General features: G+C 52.6%; 4 protein-coding genes across 4 annotated transcripts; 2 read left to right on the forward strand and 2 right to left on the reverse strand.

Moving 5' to 3' along the window:
• Window positions 1-2,990: 2,990 nt before the first annotated feature.
• NCLIV_033990 (conserved hypothetical protein) lies at window positions 2,991-3,987 on the reverse strand (the record flags this gene model as incomplete). Its single annotated transcript, XM_003883595.1, has 2 exons — window positions 2,991-3,275; window positions 3,550-3,987. The coding sequence occupies 2 exons, from the start codon at window positions 3,985-3,987 to the stop codon at window positions 2,991-2,993; spliced, it is 723 nt and encodes a 240-aa protein (XP_003883644.1).
• Window positions 3,988-5,836: 1,849 nt separating this feature from the next.
• Window positions 5,837-6,710, forward strand: NCLIV_034000 (conserved hypothetical protein; the record flags this gene model as incomplete). The annotated part of the gene is made up of 6 exons (XM_003883596.1): window positions 5,837-5,980; window positions 6,043-6,153; window positions 6,241-6,328; window positions 6,385-6,460; window positions 6,515-6,567; window positions 6,625-6,710. 6 exons carry the CDS (start codon window positions 5,837-5,839, stop codon window positions 6,708-6,710), a joined length of 558 nt encoding a protein of 185 aa, XP_003883645.1.
• Window positions 6,711-8,704: 1,994 nt separating this feature from the next.
• On the reverse strand, window positions 8,705-13,235 carry NCLIV_034010 (putative Wee kinase; the record flags this gene model as incomplete). Its single annotated transcript, XM_003883597.1, has 12 exons — window positions 8,705-8,950; window positions 9,058-9,207; window positions 9,307-9,349; window positions 9,488-9,654; window positions 9,768-10,099; window positions 10,283-10,352; window positions 10,577-10,651; window positions 11,147-11,329; window positions 11,599-12,177; window positions 12,496-12,673; window positions 12,832-13,015; window positions 13,172-13,235. 12 exons carry the CDS (start codon window positions 13,233-13,235, stop codon window positions 8,705-8,707), a joined length of 2,271 nt encoding a protein of 756 aa, XP_003883646.1.
• Window positions 13,236-18,761: 5,526 nt separating this feature from the next.
• Window positions 18,762-20,240, forward strand: NCLIV_034020 (conserved hypothetical protein; the record flags this gene model as incomplete). Its single annotated transcript, XM_003883598.1, has 1 exon — window positions 18,762-20,240. The coding sequence occupies one exon, from the start codon at window positions 18,762-18,764 to the stop codon at window positions 20,238-20,240; it is 1,479 nt and encodes a 492-aa protein (XP_003883647.1).
• Between the last annotated feature and the right edge of the window lie 878 nt (window positions 20,241-21,118).

The following is a 21,118-nucleotide window of genomic DNA, read 5'->3' on the forward strand; positions in this document are numbered from 1 at the left end:
ACACAAGCCACAGAGAAAACGGATACCAGACGCCTTTTCGGAGGAGACAATATGCAGGCAGAAGACTGAAGAGGCCACGGTAAAACAGAGAGAGATCTATCTTTCTTGTCAATCTATTTCCGCAACTGCGGATCCCTATAAATGAAGCCACCATCATGTGTAACATTCAGATCCCGTTCCTGCTTCGCACTCGTAAAAGCTGTTATAGCCAGAATGCTTCATTTATTCTCCAGTTCTTTCGAATTCCACTATGACATATTCCTTTGAGTAATGACGGATTTGAGAGGGCAGCCATGTGTCAGTGTCAATCTGACAGGGAATGGGCTAGCCGTGGGGGCCTCCAGTAGACAAACCACACTGTTAGAACCATCACTGCCCCTCCGGGACCTTGTAGAGGTCATCAAGTATGAACGCCCCCTCCTTGTTCACTTAGGATTGCAAAACAGTTTCGGAGGTCCCAACAGGCAGCAGGCTGGACACCTTCCAGCATGGAGAAAACAACTACATAGTATCACAGCTGCAACGTACTTCTTTTCCTGAAACTCTAGCCTTCCTTCGATACTTTTTCTCAGAAAAAATTTCTTTTCCTATTGCACGAGCAGCGGGGGACACAAAAGCTCCGTGGAGCTTTCATGCACGGTACCGGGCAGCGCAGCACTTTTTCCAAGCCATCCCCCTTTTAGCGCGGCGAAGTGGATACAAAGTGCCGCAATGACAGTCGATTACTGTGAAAACCCCCAACGTCGGTCTGCCAGGACGCGTTTTCAGCCTGGTTCAGTATTGCAGGAGTACCCGGAGAGCCGTCGTCGTGAAAGTGACACTCAATTACCTTCTTCAGTGAATAAAGAACAGGACTGGCAGATTTCACACATATCGAGGTGACCCTGTCGACGGAGATGATACCCTCGTGCAGTTCGGTTCTTACCTCGAAAATTTTCGCGAACTGGGAGGGCATTGTATTCGAGAAAGGTCTCACTATGCCGGACGTCCTCACTTGTGTGGAGATGATTGCGCCGACAGGTCAGATCCCACACGAATCCGACGGTGCTAAAATGTGTTGTGTATCATCGTTTTATGGTCAGCACAAAATAGGGCACAATCCCTGTTGATGTAGTCGGAGCGCAGCAAATCCGTGAAGGTTATGACTGCCCCAGTCAAAAAAGAAACCATATGACGCTCGTCTCATCGTCCGGCTCCACATTTGGTACACGGCTACGCATTTGACAAAAAACGGATTTCAAGAGAAGGTACAAGTGGCAGCGGATGCTGGTTGTTCCCTCCGTGTCACGATTGGTGGAATCCAGGTCCACGATCATTGAGTCGCCACCTCTTTTGGTTTCCTGTACCTGTTGTTGCCCCCCGTAGCGAATAGATTTCGCGCTACCCTGGCTCCGTTTTTCTCACCCCGCCAATAGAAACTGTTATCCCAGTGGCCAGGAGACAACGCATCTCCAGCAAAGCACAGCAAAAACCGGACTACTCTCCCTAGGGTTTTTTATGACCAAAATATCCGTGGATGTCCATTCATTCGTCTGGTGTCAGGCGAGACACAATCTGGGCGGTTCCCTTATTTGTCTGCTCCGAAGGAAGGGCACTGCGATCTGCCAGCCTCATTTCGGAAAAACGCTCTTGCAGCTCCGGCATCTCGTTCAAAGGCATGAAGTCTGGGCCAACCGCACGGTTCGCTGCGCTCCTCTCAGCGGCTGTCTCTACGATGGTCACATGGTCTTGCCATTTGCCTGTGCGAGATAAATGCGAACACCGCTCACAGAATAACCATGCAGATGGTAGGTGACGGGGCATGTCGCCCGCTTTCAGGACGGCAAAGAAAGGTCGCCTGTGAAGACGTTTGAACTTGATCTGCATTGTGGCTCACGGTGAGGGGAGCAGCCGTTGTCCCTATCTATAGTAGAAGTCGACGACTCCAAGCAAAGATTCACAAATGTGAAGCTGTCGCCAAATAGATGAGCAATGGGCCATGTACGGACTCCTGCCCAGTGAGATGGCGGGGCACACAAGCACAGTGATCTCCCCGAACGTAAACCGGATCGATATTCCTGAATAAGCTATCGGGCGCACATGAAGCATCCTTGACCGCTGTGCACCGGATGATTGAAGGAGCCGCTTGGCTCACCGTCGCAGATGAGGCATTCCCATGCTGACGTGTAGCCTGAGCAGCCACACCCTCTTTCTCTACATCGATGAGGGGGATTCACATCATGTGTCAGATGTGTGTGCTTGCACTGGCATTTCGCTGCCCACGCGCTGGCCTCGAATCCAGCTCTTCGTGAGAGCCAGGGTTCGGCGATGGCATCCGGGTGATCTGTTCAGTGGAAAAAGACACGAAACAGGCGTCACATTTTCTTGTCTATGCCAAGTGCACACATCGCCCTGCCTCAGTGTCAGCCAATTGCCTCGACTGCCAACGCACCCGTGCTACTCCGTGAGCTGGTGCGTAGTGCATTAAGATGGACCAGTGTAAGCGACAAAAAAACGGCGAGACAGAGCTTGTTCAGTATTTTCTCCTCTGGTGTCAAAAGTAGAGTCATCTCCAGCGCCGTGGCGGCCTTCTCCGACACCCTGACCCTTCAGGCTGATATTTTGGCATCCTCACCAGGTATGAACCTATATTCTGAGCAGTGGCACTCGGAACAAGAAGGTGGAAATCGAGGAATTGCAGGCCTCGTACGATGCGCCCCATTTTCTTGTCGTGCCACGATGGGAAGTGGTAGGCGATGAGCTTTATATGAGTGACCACAGAAACAGCGACTTGAGGAGCAAATCCTGAAGCATTCGTGGTAATCCGTGATATCCAATCCGTTGTCAGTGCGATACGGTCTCCCGTACTTCGTCTTGTCAATCACATACTCGTTACGCCAGACGGAATACAGCCCTAAGCGTGAACAGTTCAAGAGCCCACAACAGGTTCAAACGATAGGATGCACGTCAAGAGGATGGGGGGAAAGAGATCAGCTACGCATGGGCTGCTGCTACGAAGATTGTTGCGCAGAACTACAAAGGGGATTCGGGATTCGAAAACTGATGACTAATACTGTATAAGGCGGGAGAGTCTTGAGCTTGGCGCTGAGGTGTGAGGTGGGCGAGGGGGGGGGGCGAATACAAGGGGCGATAAGCTGCTTAGTACCTGTTCTGATAGCTTCTTCGGCTGCCGCGAGTTCAGCTCGTAGCATATGCTCGCTCCCTGCAGAGGGGCCGTACCGCTGTATGCCATCCTGCAGAATGGTTACTGCAGCTTGCGACGTACTTGCCACTCCCTGAAAATGTCCAGAGGTTTGGGAGCACGACAGGCTAATGTGTATTGTATATGCAATTGTGAGCCCTGTATGAGGTGCTTAGTCAGCCTTGATGGAGCACTGTATGGTTTAGACACCAATGCAGAATCTGGTGTGGTGGAGAGGATCCGAGGTGACCTGTCCGCCCGCAAAACAACAAGCTTTCTGCGAAGCAGAGCCGGGGTGTAACACAATGCTCTCGGAGGGGTGCACATGTTCATACTGTGAGGGTATACGGGAAGAGCTTTGAACTCACCTGGATTTTTTTGTGGCTTGAAATGCAGGCACGTTTCTGCTGCGGTTCTCTTTTGAGTTTAGTGAACGCGGTGGCTGCACAAGAACCGGGCAACCCGCGGGAAGTTGTTAATGACGCATCCTCCCTTGAAAGAGGCAAGGAGCATCTCCTGGAAACGCGAACAGGATTGTTGGAAATGCCCTCCTTTTGTGATAGCCGTGTTGCTCCTGGTTTCCGGTTTAGTTGAGGAGACGCGCTGCCAACGGGACTCCCGTAGACGGGGCACGTGCTGGTACCAAGACCTGTTGGACGGCGCCTGCCATTATCAGAGGCGGAAGTTGAAGGCACAAGATCTGGGGGTTGTCGACTGTTCAAAAATCCCTGTGGCTTGGAGCCAGCTGCACGGTTCCATCTTGCGGCAGTCGAAGACAATTTTCCATCTCGGGCGGCGTTCGACATCTGGCACGTCCGAACTCGCGGTTAGTTCACACGGAACAGAGTAAAACGTATGACACGGCTTCTGAACAACAACTCCAGGACTGCCACAGGAGAGAAAACGAAAAGGTGTGCGACACTGAAACTGCGTCGAACGGGTTCATGCCAACAATCCGTCGACAGCTTTGAGCATGTGTCGGAGCACAAGGGGGCTTTTTCCTGCATGTAGCGGCCGCCCACTAGCCGTTTGTCTTGGACGACAAGAAAATCGGTTTGCGGCGCACATCCGTCGAGAGGGCACTATCTGTGTTTTACGTCTCACGTTTACTTGGCTAGGAGCCCATAAAATTCAATCTGAATGCTACTAGAACATCGAGAAGCATCATTCTCCTGCGTTGTTGGCATGCAGATCTACTGAGCACACATTCGAGAGCTTCGGGCGGTCCACGGCGTCGTTCGGATTAGGAGCTGAACTGCGAAAAGGAGTATGACATATAAAGCGTCAACCGTAAATATGAGCCGCAAAGAGTTGTCGCTTACTGGGCATGAAGAGATATTGTCACAATAGCATTCGTGCTGTCTTCGCCACGGATTGAGGTTATGAGCAAAGCAAATAGTGCGTGGTGAACCTCCGACCGCCATGTAGCTACTGGTGCTGTTGAAGGTATCAGCAACTCAAATCAACGCTTAAGCTTTTTCTACCGGTAGGATGTCGGTTTTATGGGAAACTCTACTGAGTTGTTATGCGACTTGGAAGGTTGTGTGCATCTAGTGAGGACGGCGAAGCCGAGTCGACACCAGTTTGCAGATCTGGCACGGGCTTGGCAGATCCGGAAACCACCAGATGCAGTCACTTTGTGATCGGCGGGCCGGCTGCGGGAGCTGTCGACTGCGGTAACAAATGGCCTGGCTTTGGTTGTCAAGTTTATTCCCTGCATCATGCGTAGTGACTTTATAAGCTAGCATTCGGGTTTTCCCATATATTCGTCGCAGCCCTCACTCTACATTCGTACAACAATGAGCACGACAGCAGCCCTGTGCACCCTGAACAGTCTTACAGCATACTATTGTATCACCATGGTCCAAGAGTAACGGTCCTTCAGTCAGTCCCATGAATCATCTTTTGAGCAGGAGCAATCACTTTTCAGCTCTCACTGTGACCCAGACGATGTTGCTGCTGTAGCATGTTTTATTGCAGAGCCATTTTGTGGCATCAATTTCCTTGTTCGCACAATTGAAAAGAGGTGTAAGCGGCTACACAAATGAAGAAATGGTGCCCCTGCTGGGAGGTGAGCACCTTCCGGACCAAATAATCTCATTTGAGACACAGGCAAATGCGTTGCACTCGCACGATGAAAGAGCAAAAGGACATTACGGATGGACGATGCAACACAGTGACATATAGCTGTTTTTTGCCATACTCACGCGCAAAATATTCAAGGGTGTCGTCGTCTCTACATATACAGGAATCCAAACCAATCAGCTGACAACGCCTAAACGGTGTTCCAAGAGGCATTTCTCCGTAGTTTGATCGTGTAACGCACACTGCCTCGCGTGACCACTCTCTGGCACACGAATTGGGAGCTCTAGGAAACGGGATACCGCAGATGTTGTTTTTGATATCTCATATTACCGACTTACGTAGTCGAAGAGAACACAACAGGCAATAGCTCTTCCCTATCTGAAAAAAAATGAATGTCGGAAAAGGTATACTGAGAGTTCATAAATACTACCATCAAAGGAAGCAGCTTGGAGGCCACTTACCCAAAACGTATGTACACTTGTTAGTCAGCGCGCTACCTGCACATCGTATTAGAAACAGCAGCTTTATTTAGGCGGTTTCCTTATGCCCATACATACGTTGTTAAACATAATGAAGGGATGTGTATTCTTTGTTGCGGCGACATCCGTGTTCAGGGTATCAACCCCCGTTGTTGCCCTTGGCGACCTTCAGCTAGCTGGAGCAATTTCACGTCTCTTCGGCCTAGGTTCGCGAGACGACGCCGCCGCTCCAAACGTGAGTCACCGCCACTTGAATACGTGAACTATGTGTTTTCAAATGTCGTCCCCAATGTTTAGATAGAAGGAGATATTCTCGGACGATTCCTTCAGACAGGAGATACTGAGTCTCACAGTGCAGTTCCTGACGCAGCCATTGATGCCGATGATGACCTTCGAGCTCAGTTTGAGGTATGTGCTTTGTGTAGAAGAAAAAAAAGACAGAAATTTACCACTGTGCTCGATCCCACACCACACCCTCCCCATCATCATCCGCAGATCCTGAACACGGATAGATATGATCATCTGCTTCTCGCCGCGCAGAAGAAAAGAAAAGTGGCCGAGCAACTTCGTGCTGCAGCTGATAGTGAGCCTCTTGTTATAGTGTAAGATGAACACAAGTGCTTGATAACTTGCAATCAGGAGCACAGGCTGCAGTCGTACCGTCTACAGATCGCGAGAGGCAGAGAGAAAGCGAGGAAAGTTCTGCTGAGGCTGCGTAAGAGTTGGCGTTTGAGATCGTCACCCCAGATAAGATAATACTGCTTTGCAGCTTCGATCGAACTCAAGCGGATATGACGGAGCGACAAGCGGAATTGCTGGACGGTAAACGGCCTTGAATGCCTATAGTCCTCGGCAGCGGCTATCACACTTACCTTGCAGCTGAAGCACGCGAAGTCAAGCGTCTAATAGAAGCTGTAAAGGTTGAGGCCGAGAAGCCTTCAGAGGCCCCAACTGCAGGTGACTGACCTTGATTCAACCAGAAAACCGCTGATGCCTTTGAGAGCCGATGGATGATTGCTTAACAGAGTGCGATATTTTGAAAGTCGGCCCTGTCAAATTTGTACCTCAGGTAAGCGCCAGTGCAGCTATGGCTCGTACGGGAATGTCCTACTTTCCGAGCAGCCTTCTGAGCTTTTGAACTACATTGGAGAGTAGGCTTTTAGCTGGCCATTTTCCATTTCCATCACGCTACTCTCAGTCGCACGGGATGCAGCGAGACGATGGGTCGAATAACGGGCACCGCCTTCACGGTTCATTACAAGAAGGCAGTGAAAGCGTAAGTGACAGTGACTGTATTTGTATAGAATGTGTCAGTACCGTACCGATATGTAGGACGTTTTTCTGGGAGGGCGTGGATTTGCCAATCCAGGCAGTTGCTGATTCAGTCAATTGTAAGGAACCATTGATATAGATGTTATTCAGGTCACATTGACAAGGCAACAGGTTTCTCATTCAAATATAGAGGAACTGAGCAAGTTCTGTGCGCATCTTCAAGAATAGGGCGTGACAGCTGGATTGACGGTGAGACGATGCCGTTCAACACCTCGAACGTTCCTCATACCGGTGGCAGCCATGACGGAGGCCTGGTTCTGCCGAAATATGGGGATCAAAGGTTAGAAGACATGCCTACGTTTCGGGAAGTATACCACCTCAGTTTGTGGTCATAGGAACGCTGCCAAGCATTAAAACGGCTGTCGCTGGTATGTCCCAAGGGGTTACACGGAGCGAAACACGCCAACACGTTATTGCCCGTGCAGAAGCAAAGAAAGAGAAGCTTATTCCTCCTCCACCACCGGTACGATAATACTTAACATCTAGGAAAAGGGAAACCCTTAGTCCACTGGTTACCTTAGCCACCAGCAAAGAAGCCAAAAGCAGCAAGAGTTAATGTCAAGGTTAGCATGGATGAGAACAGAGAGATGCATGTCGAAGTAAGCAGAAACCGCCGGGTCGAAAATACAAAGCATAACGTCTTATCAATGCGATCCAGGTCAACGGCAAGGAACAGCCAGTGGGTAAGCCTTCCAAACTGAGGACGTTGGTTTTAGATGAAGTCAGCTTGATTCTACAGGGAAACACGTGACAATCAACGCGGCCGAGTACGTGAAAAAGGCTGATGAAGGCACCGAAGCTGGAGGGGTGATATCCAGACTATCACGTGCTGCCGACAAATTACAAGTGAGAGTCTGCTGTTGTTTGGAGCCTCATATCTGTTGAAGCATTACGCTGTATAGGAGACGGCACAACAACTGGTTTCCCCGAAGCCGCAGCGGAAAGCAGAAGAGCCGGAAGAGGAAGAGGATGTCGAAGATGAGACTGAAGAGGGTGAATCAGAAGAGAAATTTTAGGAAGAGGAATGTCCGTTTTCTTAGTTAATCCACGTTTCCCACTAGGAGTAGAAACCGTGTGAAAGATAACAACCATGGGCATAATCGTTAACCGTGCACCTCCAGCTCGAACGCAGAGGATGCGTCTCCTAAGAACAGCTTCTTGGAACCAGGTTGATACCGGCACCAAATGATGTGACTCCACGGGCGCGAATAAAGCGTAAAATGTGGGACTTACGAACTGTCGACACTTCGCTGTAATTGCACTGGAGCTAATCTGCCATTTTATTTGATGCTAGCCTGATGGGTATTTTAATCAGTCTGTGGGACGTGTTCGTCACGTTATAATCAGTAGGTGTCGGGAGATGGACATGTAATTCGTGACAGCGCCTGCCTCGCAACCTTTCTCATCCGCGGAACACTCACGAGTTGTGACTACGGAAAAACTATTTTGGGTAACATGTTCTTCAGTATGGCCGGGGAACCAATACACACAGTGAACCGCGCAGGGAATTTTAGACACCGTGTCATATGTGGTTGTACCGGTTCCAATGCACGCCAGGGGTAAAACGACAAGGCTAGGCGGTAACTCCGGACACGGCAAAAATCTCGCATTCAGTGTCCATACAAACCTATCGTAAAGTGTTAAGGGGAAATGCAGTCGCGCCAGCACCGACTCTGCAAGCAAGCTGTTGTCCTTGACCTTCAGCGCTGTTGCCGGTTGTCGGCCTAGGCGCAGGCAGTGGAACTAGAGGCGACACAGAGTGAGATACTATTGCGCACTCCGAACGCGAATCGTGTTCTCTGTTCCAGTCGGAGCGAACACCTGGCTGATTTGTCCCAGACCGCCTCATAGTCGTCCTCGACGCCTGTTGACTCTGAATAATAACGCAACCACATATGAAAAATAAGCACCCCCGCGCTCGTACACAATACGATGAGCGTCTCACACTGATCGTACGTCATTCAAGCCTTGCCAGCTTACCGGCGCCAAGGGATCAGTCGGAGTGTTCTTCTTTTGTAAAAGATTCACTATCTCTTCCGTTGCTCTGTCGAGTCGTTCTCGGTCATTTAGAATTCGGCGGACGCGGACGTCGTCAATAATGTCATCCGTTGAAGGTCGATTGGCGCTGTCCTGCAGCACGTACTCAGATGCATAAGGCAAAAACCGCCATACGGAGTCGTACGGGAAAATATTTATCTCGGGAGTGTGCCTTCACTGTGGTACCCTCACCTTTGCCGTTAAGGCTCCGATAAGCAGCTTGAAAATGGGGTCTCTGCAAGCAAGAGTAATGAACGTGCAGCGACACTTTTTTGAGAAACGTCTAGCATCCAGGACGTTCCAGAGTTCCCTGAGGATCGCCCAATCAGCTCCGTGCCAGCTCACTCTGTTCCTCGATCTGTGATGTTCTCACCGTGGAGGGTGTTGAGGAAATGATAAACGCGTGTGTCCAAGGATCAATCGGCGGCAGCTGGATGGCTCTTTGTCTGTGTACGGGACGCGCGCGTAGCACATCGCGTAAAGAATCATCCCAAGGCTCCACATATCTGACTTCATGTCATAATTCGGGCTGAAGAGGCCCTGCAACGCAAAACCACAACGGACAGTCCCCACGGTTGCTCTGCCATCCCTGTACGAACAAGGATAGGTATTTGAACCAGCAACAGGTGTCAAGACCACCTGCCCATACTCACCCGTTCATCAGTCTCGAGCAGCTCCGGGGCCGTGAATTCGATCGTCCCCGTGAATCCGTTTCGGTCGGCACGGAAAATCCTCTCTCCCAGGAGTTCTGCCGTGCCAAAGTCGGATAGCTGAGCTCGGCACTGTAGTTTGCCTGTCATGCGCTCAACTGAGTGCTGCAGAAGTACATTCGGTGGCTTCATGTCTCTGTACAAGATGGCGCTGTGGTGGAGATGTTGGAGGCCAAAAAGGATATCAAAGAACAATTTCCAGATCTGATCGTCCGTCAGGTAACGTGATGGTGGATTCTCCACCCCGCGGTCCCAGATCAGGTTTTCTAGACTATCTGCGCAAAGAACACACGAATATAACATGCCTACACATTTTTCGCAGGCGCGGCTGTCGGAAGTTCCGCAGAACACGGTCGCACGACTTTACCCACTATACGTACTTTCGATGGCGCACACTCAACATGATGACCAAACTGGCCCTCGCTAGCCACACATATCAAGAGTCACCTCCTGCTTACCGCCGTTACAGTATTCCATGAGGACGAAAAGCCAAGGAACCCAAGGGCACATGGGGTTTGACCGATGCATCTGCAGGGGATGCCACACGCAGCGTTATACGCATTTCCAATTTTCGCATGGAGAGCTGCAAATTGACACGTGTTCGTTTGTGATGAGTTCCGTCTTGCTCACGTGGACAGCGTTCGCAAGCAAAAAGCCCAGAACGAAGTGCCTATGGAAAACTGGCGCGACGTCTGTCTGTTGTCTCCCTCACAGCAGCGTGTACAACGTCGTGACTCCAAAAAGGAACTCACCTCCAGCCACGAGTGCTTGTAATCCACAATGTTCGGATGATGGAGCTTTTCCCTGATTTTAACTTCTTGAAGCATCTGCAAGCGGCGCACGCGCGGGACAAGGAGGCAAGCATTCGCAAATGTGTTACGTATTTTAGCCAAAACGCTGCGGTGCTCGCGGGGACGATGCGCATCAACCTTGCTTCAGCACACGGTTGCGTCGGCGTCCCGTAGGCTAGAATCACTATTCAGCAACCCACACAGTCGGTAGTAGTGATTCATGTAGGGTCAGTGTCAGCACTACACTGCGGATGGCACGATGGCGTCTCAGCAAGATCTCGTTAGCGCTGACACTGATGACCTCGAATTTGAATCTGTTCAAAGTGCTTGTCTGGAAAGATTCTGTACATAACTTTCACCAGGGCAGTAAACGCTTTTTACTGACAAAGAACAGACTGGCAATCGGGACACGAAGTCCGCTTGACTGTCCGTCTGACATAGACCCACGGCAGACTGTTTCGGACTGTACAACCTCTCTAGATCCGCGCGCGCTCACCACGGCAGGGAAAAACTGAGCTTCTCGTGGCTTACCTTTGCCAGCCAGTGCTTGTCGTCTCCGACAGGAAGCTTCTTGACGGCGTACTCGCCAAGCGTGAGCTCGTCAAGGATATGTGTGCAGAGGTACACCTGGCCATAGCTCCCGCTCCCCAGTTTTCGCTTTTCAATGAAGAAACGGTTGTAGTAGCCGGTGATCAAAAGTTCCACGGGAATGTTCTGCAAGATAATGCGCGAACACATCGTCCATATCGACACTGGTGCTGTCAAAAAAACATGCTGACTGAGAAACGTTTGCGACATGTGGCTAGAGCACGCTTCTTGCCCACCTCCCCCTTCAGCTCCCCCGCAAACTCCCCAGATGTCCAACGCCCCGGCAACCCCCCCCCCCCCCCATATGTCCACTGCCCCCGCAAACACCCCATAGGAATGGAATTCTAAAAAAATCCACAACGGTAGCGCACTACGCTATACCGAAAGGAGCGATTCCAGAGCCTGGACGCACTAACCCGGGTGGAGGGTATCGATTCCGCTCCTGGAGGCTGACACGCTGCGAAAGAGAAGAACGGGGATTGAGCCTCATCGCGCGTGGCAGGATTGGCTTGCCTAAGTTCAGGAGAGTCACCGTCGGCTTCGAAGTCCGTTGAAGACGAACTACTTGAGTATCCCGCAGCATACGTGCTCTCCCCCGCGGCAGTGCGGTGTTGCCTCGTCGGGTCGGCATTGTGTAGACCACTCGGAGAGGCCTCTCCACTCTGTCTCCGTGTTTGGAAAAGTGTGTTGACTGTTGACGTTGACGACGATGAGCGAGATTCACTGGTATAGCGGGAAGGACTGTCTGGTGCCTCTGAAGAGGTGTTGTAAGACAGAAGGGCTGTCGTGGGCGGTGAGGAAACATCCGACGTGTCAAGCACGACAGACGACAGAGACGAAGAAGGGATCTCAGACGGCTCAGAGGCAAACCGGCTGTACCGTCTCGGCGACGCTGCTGAGCTTTGTTGCCTCCTAAGACGTCTGAAGAGATGCTGAAGGATCTGAAAGTACGTTCGAGCTTCAAAGGAAAACTGCTTCATGTCAGCAGTTTGCCCACAGAGGGGACACCGGCCCATCGGACTGCAGTCAACCCACACAGCCGCGAGAGAACACAGCATCAATCGTTGCAGAGACCACGAATGAACAGGGCACCGGCCACCTGAACGTCCCAGCAATCGTTCACGGTTTTGCGGCGAGCCGTGCAGTCCAAATCCTCTGAGAAACATTCGAACAGAGTATGGGTGTTCTCACCAAAAACGTTGCAACAGGATATAGAGGGGACTGTCAGGTCGCTGAGCACATGGCGTCGCCGAAAAGAGAACAGCAACGGGATCAGCGCACATAGTGGGAACAACTAACGGCAGCGTGGATCCTGGTTCCGTGCAACATTTGGCTGTATGCTGCTGGATAAACAGTCCCGATAGAGACTGGAGTTCCGCCTGTGTTGGGACGGAGGTGAGGTCGAAAGAACGCCGAGCCAGCATACCGGTGCTGAGACACAACAACGGGGAGGGAGGTGTTTCGTGTAGCCTAAACACATGAGGTCGGAAACCCCCTTCCGTCCCAAAATGTGTGGGAAACACGGCCAAAATAGCATGAACAACGCCAATTTCCCGTGCCGGCTGCGCGAGTGACACAAGAACGCGGAGCAGTTGGAACGACACAGAAGTGAGAGGAAAGGCCCTTACTTGAGGCTGAGTGCTCTTTCTTCTGCCGCTGTGATGGCTCTCGCCCCGGCCCTGTTGGTGTGCGGGTTGAACAGGACGATATTCCGGTTCTTGTACAAGACGATCTCATAGTTGTTCGTTAACGCCGTATCTGTGGATACCGGCGTTGAAAGACGGAGTTCTCCAGACGGACAGCGGAGGCCCTCTTGAGCGCCGCCACCCAAGGAAGGAGTCGCGCCATCACAGGGAGGCAGCGAGAGAAGCCCGCACTCTCCCGGCAAAGCGAGCAAAATAGGTTGGTGCGGGGGCGAATCGTGGGCATAGTGCAGCGACCAATCCCCGCTAGCGCCCGCTTCTCTACTGGAATGTGTTGCTGACCGACACTGGCGAGTCTCCACCGCGGGTAGAACTTCGAACGAAGACATGAATTCGGAGACACGCGCATGGTCTTCTGTTGTTTCGGGCAGCGCCACTGGCACGAGCGTACCCCGCTGCTCATCTAGCGGGTTCCTGGCCCGCCCCGAGTGACTGTCCATCACGCACGAAAAGATTTAAGTGTGTGGTGGCGACAAACTTGACGCAAATCACGCAAGAGGTACTTATACAACCCCTGTAATTTCGCGCAAGACCGGGCTCGTCCTCGACGACACAACACGTGTGCTCCGTTGCGTCTGTGCAGACAGCCAAGATGGCGGCTCCTGGTGAAAGACCCGTTAACGCATGGCACGATGCAAAACGCAAAGGGAAATGTAGCGAGAAGACCGTGATTTTCCAAAGGGAGAGGTTGACCTGCGAAGAACCGGCTCGATACTCAAAACATAACCACCAGCACGAACACAACCCCGACGGGATTGGAGGGAAGACACCACGTCGACTTTAACAGAAGAGAGAGGGACCTGAGAAAAAGAATACATCCTACGGCCAATGTGTCGTAACCGGAGTGACGTACATGTTTAATTTAGAGACAAAAGCAGGAAAATGGCAAATGCCCGGCCGCCGCGGCGCTGCCTTGTGAAAAGTAACTGCGATACTGCGGATTTTGCATGCCTACTTCAAACGCGTCCGCTCGCGGACCCGCGATCCGGCATCTCGAGCCTGGTGCTCTTTCATTGCTCTTTTATCCTCATCGATTGTAAAGAACGTTGTAGTCATCAACCAGATGAGTCGCTTTCGACAAATGGCCTCATTCTGCTGCGCTGGGGCTTTCGGACGGCCTATTCGGTCACTCGTTTGCCTTGGAGTTCTGCCAACTAGCTGCGATCGAGAAGAGGATACAGAGGAATCCCTGCTCAAGTCCGCGGTTTTCAGGTATAGCAAGTGTCTCAGTCTTCTCCAACTCATCATGTAAGTCACTGACTTTTGCTTCATGGGAAAGCACCTCTGCGCATGACCCCCAGAAATCTCGAAGTTGTGTTTTGAATAGAGGAGTTCACCTTGGAAGCAGGGACCAAGCGGCGAAGAACGATCCCAACCACTCCGGGTGTCCGGGAACGTCGGCTCACAGAGTTTGCTCTGTTTCTTCCCCAAAGTTCCCTTAAGAAAGAGAAAACCAGAAAGGAACCGCCAAGAGTACCTTGGAACATTTTGCTCCGCCTGCTTCTGCTTCGGCGAGAGCAAAACGTGAGAACACGGCCATACGCAGTGGTGAGATATCTCGCCGACCTGCCCCGGTGCACGGACTTTCTTGGCGTTCACAAAAGAAGGGATTAATTCCATTAATGTAGTACTGATACAGGAATGGAATCCTAAATAGTGGCAGTCTTTAAATGCTAATGGGGTAGCCGATCGCTTGCAAGGCAGCTATACTGTTCCTGGGCGATCTGTCGGACTCCTTACTCTGCCTTCCCTACCCACGTCTACGAACCTCAGCATCACTAGCAAACCATTCAATCAGCACACCTGTATTGTGCGTTCAAAAAAACAATTGCCATCTCCCTGTCCAGATAAAAGGCCGATTCTTCCAACTGTTCGTAAAATCGGATTCGTCTTTGCGTGTATTTGGTTTTGCCGACGCTATTTATTCCCACCCGTTCGTGCTTTCCGAATCCCTTTTTTCGCAGCAAAAATTCACTGGCGAGCAGTTGTTACGGAGGACCTCTGCCCGTTTCACTTCTAATGAAACACCTACCGCTCGCAGGAAGTATGCCGATCGGGGATTGACGATACTGTTGTTCGCTCCAGGCTCTATTTGAACACATTGATTCCTGTTTCGTAAGTGAACCACATCGTCTCCAGCAGATGCCGTTTCCATAGAGCGACAATACCTAGACTTTTTCACTCTTTCCAACAGCAGTGGCGTTCAACGTTGTCGAATCCGGGCTGGCTCCCATTAAACTGAAATGGAAATAGTGTCGTCGGAATGGCAAGAAACCCATTTCACCCTTGGAGCTGCCGGAAATAGATGCAACTGCTAATTACGAACACACTTGGCAGTGCATGTGCGCGAGCGTGGTCGGATGTCGACATCCACAACATCACGACTGATACTATGCCTGTTGGAATCCTACATATGACATTTGAGGCACTAGCCTAGATATATGGAAGCCGATGGACGTGACACGCAGATTTTGGACTTCAAATGCATAGAAGACGCTCATAGAAATAAAAGTGCTACTCCTGCCGATCACCAGACCTATCTATTCAAGTTGTCCACGGGATCCTAATAGTGGAACAGCTGACTCCACAAGACTGTAGTGAGATCCGCCCGGTTACAGGTTAGGATTGCAGAAACACCTTGTTAGCTGTGTGCCGACGCTGTCTCATCACTTTCCTGCTAGTTCAATCCGACGGTTCGTGATGCCGCGACCATGGTGTGCATGAGTCATCTTGGGTCCCGTATGCGTCAGCATGCTCGAATCATGGTCATATCTCTGCTTTTTGCTATCGTTAATGTCTTCGCCCCGGGAAGATCAGCCTCTGTACAGAACTCCCGTGCAGTTTATTCCAAACAATGAATAGCACACTGGTAAGAGCTCCGTCAGCCTTGAGCGCAAGGTACACCGTGCAGGTTACTTGCTTCGGGGTGGATAGAAAAGACGCACTAACCGACCTTTGTTGTTTTTTTTGCAAATAGCCTGCTTGGGCACACTCACGGTGAACGTCCACAACAAGCACCAGGAGAGTATAGGGACGTTTGGTGCTTCTTTGGTACAGCCGTGGTCTGGGCAATCTATTCTTGAGTAGCGGCCTTACATAAAATGGTCCGTAGCAATTTGGGAATGACAGACGACCACTGAGAGGAGAAAAAACGGGAGAAAATCATGCGAAATTCTTTACCTGTCGTATATTTTTGCCACTTTTTCCCCACAAACCCATTAGCGTTGTTGCTGGGGTTTCGAACGTGTACACTTTCGGGCTGCGTCTCACAGACACATCGCATGCACACACGGTCCTGTCGCCGGTATCATAAAGAAGAATAGTCGTTAAGGGAAGCGTAGGGGAATTAATCGACCCGTGCAAAAAACACCGCCATTTCAGCAAAATATTCGTACAGTGGAGAATCCAGAAACGGTCAATGTTATTCTTCGCAGCTCTACGCTACGAGGAGCAGCTTGGCTGTCACCCACTCTGAGGAGCATGCACGAACATCGCCCCCAAAACTCGCAGTAGCACGAAGCCTTGCTCTGAACGGAATCATACGCCCACATTCCATTTGCCGCGCCGCTTCTTTTTCTTCCTTTACTCGGAGAATGCGTGTTCTGCTTGTTTGGATTGGGACGTTTTGCGGGTCACAGGGAATATCTACAGTGTGTATCCTGCGGAGGGGAACTGCGGCGGTGTCACTATCCCGTGCCTGTCCCAGTAGACTTTTCTGCAGTTTTTGTCTTCAAGACCGCATGTCATGCACGAAACTGCTGGTTATCCGTTACCTTCTGCGCGTTGGCTTGTTGCAAATTGCATGCTCTTTGCTAATTGAATGTTCAAGAGGCGATCTGCGCCGTACTTGCTGCGCCTCGGCGCCGGTGACCTCAGCTGTTAACGCTGCGCCACAGCCAGCCGTCGTCAGAACTCTTTTCAAACCAACAGACAAGCGTACTTGAGACTGTCGATGCATCTGCACAGGAAAATGTAGCGTTGAAGCAGTTTTTTTCCCGCGAGGTGACACGGCTCCGGTTCTCGCGGCTACCGGCTCTGCTTTTTCCGAGGAAATCTGTGCCGACGCGACACCAAGTGTGACACTTGGCGCTTTTCCTCGTTTCTGGTTTTTTTTCTGGTTGCTAGGAGCTCTCAAGAAGCTGCAGCATGAAACACGACGTCAGGAGTCGCGGCGTACAAAACACGCTCATGTTCAGTCCCGCTATGAATTTCCCCCGAACTGCTCGCTTCGATGTCGTTTCTCTAGTATGTCGGAGGATGTTGGGTGCCGTTCCTCACTATCCAGGGGTAATCCAGACATCGCGCAGGCTCTTCCTTGATGCTTCTGACAAATTTGTCAGAACTTCAGGAGCTCGACAGCCGCGCTACGCCGTCGCCTGCGCCGGCGTCATCTTCTTCTCCATGCATTGAGAGTGCGCACATGGATCGTATCCAGTTCTCTTTCCTCCTCTTCGAAGAACCAGTGGGACCGTCTGGCCACCTTCGCTTCCTCGTTCCGAGCTGGCGGCCATGAACCTCTACTGATCAAGAAAGCTCTGTAACTGGGTATCGGCGGAACGGAGTTGTTCCCGAACAACCAGATCATGTTGGCTATGTCCGGATTGGGGCCGGAGCGAACCAAGCGGTGTCTCAGTGCTTCTAAAGGGGGGTGCGGCTTCTGCTGCATGAGCGTTTCCACGAGCACTCTCTGACCCGTGCGAAGGCCGATTCACGCGAACCCAAGCAGAACCGGTCCAACCAAGAGAAGCCTGAGCTCGCTGGTATTCTGCAGGCGCGCTGCAAAAAGAGCACTCGTGCACAGCGTCATCAGGGAGAGGTGCGCAGACTCGAGGCAAATACCAACTGTAAAGCAAAGGATCGTCGTGCCAAGAGGGAGCGCATGAACAACGAGAGACAAGTCGTGTTGGACAGCCGAGACGGAGTTCTTCCCTGTACCGCAGATTCGGTTAAGTGTCCTGTCTCTTCATGGTCTCGTAGGCACCCCGACCTGACGCGTGCTGCGGGACCTTCCGCCACGAGCGAACGACGGAGGTGGGCTGGGGGGCGAGGAAGGGCGCGGTGCACACTGTTCTGGACGCTGGACCTCCAGGTTCCCTTTTCAAACAACCGGGTGAAGGGATGCGGCAGCAGCCTTCCGGCTGGTCTCACTCCTTAACGGTGCCCGCGCTGGGGCGTGCGAAAGAGGAACTTGAAGAAAGCTCTTGTTGCCAGCGGCAACCATGCAACCACCAAACACGGAGAGGCCAACCAGAGGGCGTCTACGTGTAGGGGACAGTGGAACCGGCGTACCCGTTGGAAGATGCATCGAACTGGAAAGATGGAACAGACCGTTTCCGCAGTCAGCGTTTTCCGCGCCCTCCGGTCCTCCGGTGACGAACTTCCAAACAGGCGGCGCGAGACGGGGTACCTGTTTGGGTATCCGCCTTTTTGGCGCCGAGAAGGAACTCTGCCGGGTAGCGAGCGATGCTCCGCCTGGGTGCCGGAAGTGCAGCTGCGCGACAGCGTTTTGCCAAAGTCAACCTTCGTTATTCGACAGGGATCGGAGCCTGCTGCAGAGGTACTCAGCTTACGTGGGATGCGGCTGCAAAGCCCCGAGTCTCGGAGAGCCTTCCCCGCTTCCGTATCGTCCCGATTGCTCCTTCCTCAGTGGCCATTTGGCCAGAAGGATGCGTGGAATTCCAGCGCACTTCGAAAAGACATCCAGAGTGCACAGTGTGGAGGAAACTCGGACCTTTCGAAGCACGAAGGACTTTATCGTGGATAGCAAAACGGAGAGAACGCCGACCGCGTGGGGAACGAAACCGCGGCGATCGCTTGGAACAGACGGCAGGCGTCAGGTGCGGGGCCTTGAGGTCATGAAGGGCGTTCAACAGAATCCCAGTCACGCTGCGAGCCAGGACATCGGAGTCAATGGTCGGCGGCGACTGCCGTCTGTTCTGCGAGGTGCGTATTCCCAGCCGATCTACGAAACTGACGACGAGCAGGGGGACAGCAGCTGCTCCATGTGCCGACCCGGCTGCGCCTGCCGACCCTCGTTGCTTTCCGCTCACTATTTGGCGAAGCTACTCGAAAAGACAGTTTTCCGTCCGTCACAAGTCATGCCATCTTTCTACACCACCGACGAGTTCTTCGAAGCTGTGGTCTCGAAGGAGGCCCGGCGAGGCTTCGCGGACTGCTTCGAGACGGTGGAGAGACGTGCTGCAACGCAGAGGAAGCCAGGTGAAGACCAGCTCCCGAAACCGTACCCCAGCGCCCGGACATCGCGTGGCGTCGACGAGGATCGCCGCCCGTGCGAGGACACGCCGAGCGCCGACTCGACATTGAGGGACCGCAGGGGCTTCCAGTCCTGCGGAGCGGAACGAGTTGTCGACGCAGACTCGAAGGCTCTGTCGGCCGCCCTAGCTGGATACGGGAAAGTTCCGTTGTTCATCCTTTGTGCAGAAGAACATCTGCAACCTGGTTGGCTGTCGCAGTTTACACCGACGCAGCATCTCATGGATATTCTTGAACCTGAGGTGAAGTTCACGCGCCCTGAGAAGTTTGCGCAGTCTCGAAACCGCTGCCGTGACGCGGAACGACTCAAGCCGGAATTCCCGGGCGACTCACGACGTTTCTCGCGACTTCGAACTGAGACAGGCACGCCAGGACCACCGGGACAGGAGTCCAGTTCGGAAATGACGAGGCCAGCGCTGGGGGGTTACTTCTCTACCGGCCGCCGCGAACGAAAGCGGGGCCGCGAGGACGAGAGCGACACAGTGTGTGCGATGGGAAGGAATCGGGTAATCCTGGTTGACAAGGAGACACTCGAGCAGAGCGGTTTGGATCGCCGTTACATTTGCCGCCTGAAATCAGCTGTTCAGCTGCGGCGTCGCGAGCAAGCAGCAGAGAGGTCGCCTGCCAGTGACCGCCTTGAAAGCCCCGCAACGCCAGGCGGCCCCGCAACGCCAGGCGGCCCCGCAACGCCAGGCGGCCCCAGAACAGCCCCTGCGGACGAAGGCGTGGACAGGGGCGTCGTTTCCGCACGCGACTCGGAGCGCGGTGCACGGTTGCGACGGGGCCGGCTCGGGGAGAAGTTTCCTGCAGAAGGAGGCGTCGCTCGCGGCGGTGTAGGTGGTTGGAACAGAGACGAAACCGCGCACGCGCAGAGGAAAGATGTTCCTAAAGGAGAGCCGGCGCCGAAAGTGGAGGGCGCCGCCGCGTACGCCGTTTCTGAGGGTTTCGGAGAAGCCTGGGGCGTGAATCCGCGTGCGGACGATTCCAAGCCGGCGCCGGATTTGGATTCCGTTGCGTATCTGTTGCTGGCTCGGGTAGCTGCGCCGTACGCGAATGTGTAGTGCGGTTCACAAAGGAATCAACAAGGTGCCGCCACGCAGTTAGCTACACGAACGAAGCGTGGGATGGCTGATTTGAAGCCTCGCTTCACTACTGCTCAGGTCGGTTGCTGGTGTGATAGGTTCACGAAACGATTCGCCAACCGTAAGGGATGCCTGTTTCTGACGCGCCGAAGCCCCACAAAAACGTGCAAGCGTACGCCCGTTGACGGGTGCGCCGACGCCTCCCTTGCGCAGTCACCACAGGGTCGGCGACGAGTAGAACATCTCTACCGACATCTCTTGGGCTGACTCGGGCTGCTCCAGCGAGGGCAACCTCGCTCAACGGCACAAAAAAGTACAAAAACGACAACTGCACTTTTTCTGAAATTCGCACCCAACGCTAACAGGGGACGAGAAGGGAGGCAATCGAATAGGAAAAGCTACAAACCGTCCATTCCGAGCTCGACGTCGCGCGATCCCGCCTGAGCTCCGTACGCAGCCGAGGTTGCTCAGACCCAGACGGAAGAAAGCGAAAAAAACACCGACTCATCTAGGCATCTCAAGTCTCCTTGATGCGCAAATATCTTTTGCACTCATGCACCTACAGCGCCTGTGCGCGCGCCGCTCTGTTAACGTACAACTACGTACGGTACATCCAGACAAGCAGGAAACATCCGCGTGCGAATCTACATACCACTTGCCTGTGCCCACCTAGTCACCATATCCGAGGCAGTCTGAGGGACAGCTAACATGCGGATGGAGGTCGGCATAAGGCGACGTTTGGTTTTCTGATAGAGCTGTGAAGGATGTTTGAGGGCCTGCACTATGTTGCAGCACGCTTACAGGTTCGTGGAACCCCGTTGCTCCACAGTGGCGGATCCAGAAGAGCAAAATTCACG

The sequence above is a fragment of the Neospora caninum genome, chromosome VIII (genome assembly GCF_000208865.1).
Source record: "Neospora caninum Liverpool complete genome, chromosome VIII".
In the NCBI taxonomy this organism is placed as follows: Eukaryota; Apicomplexa; class Conoidasida; order Eucoccidiorida; family Sarcocystidae; genus Neospora; species Neospora caninum.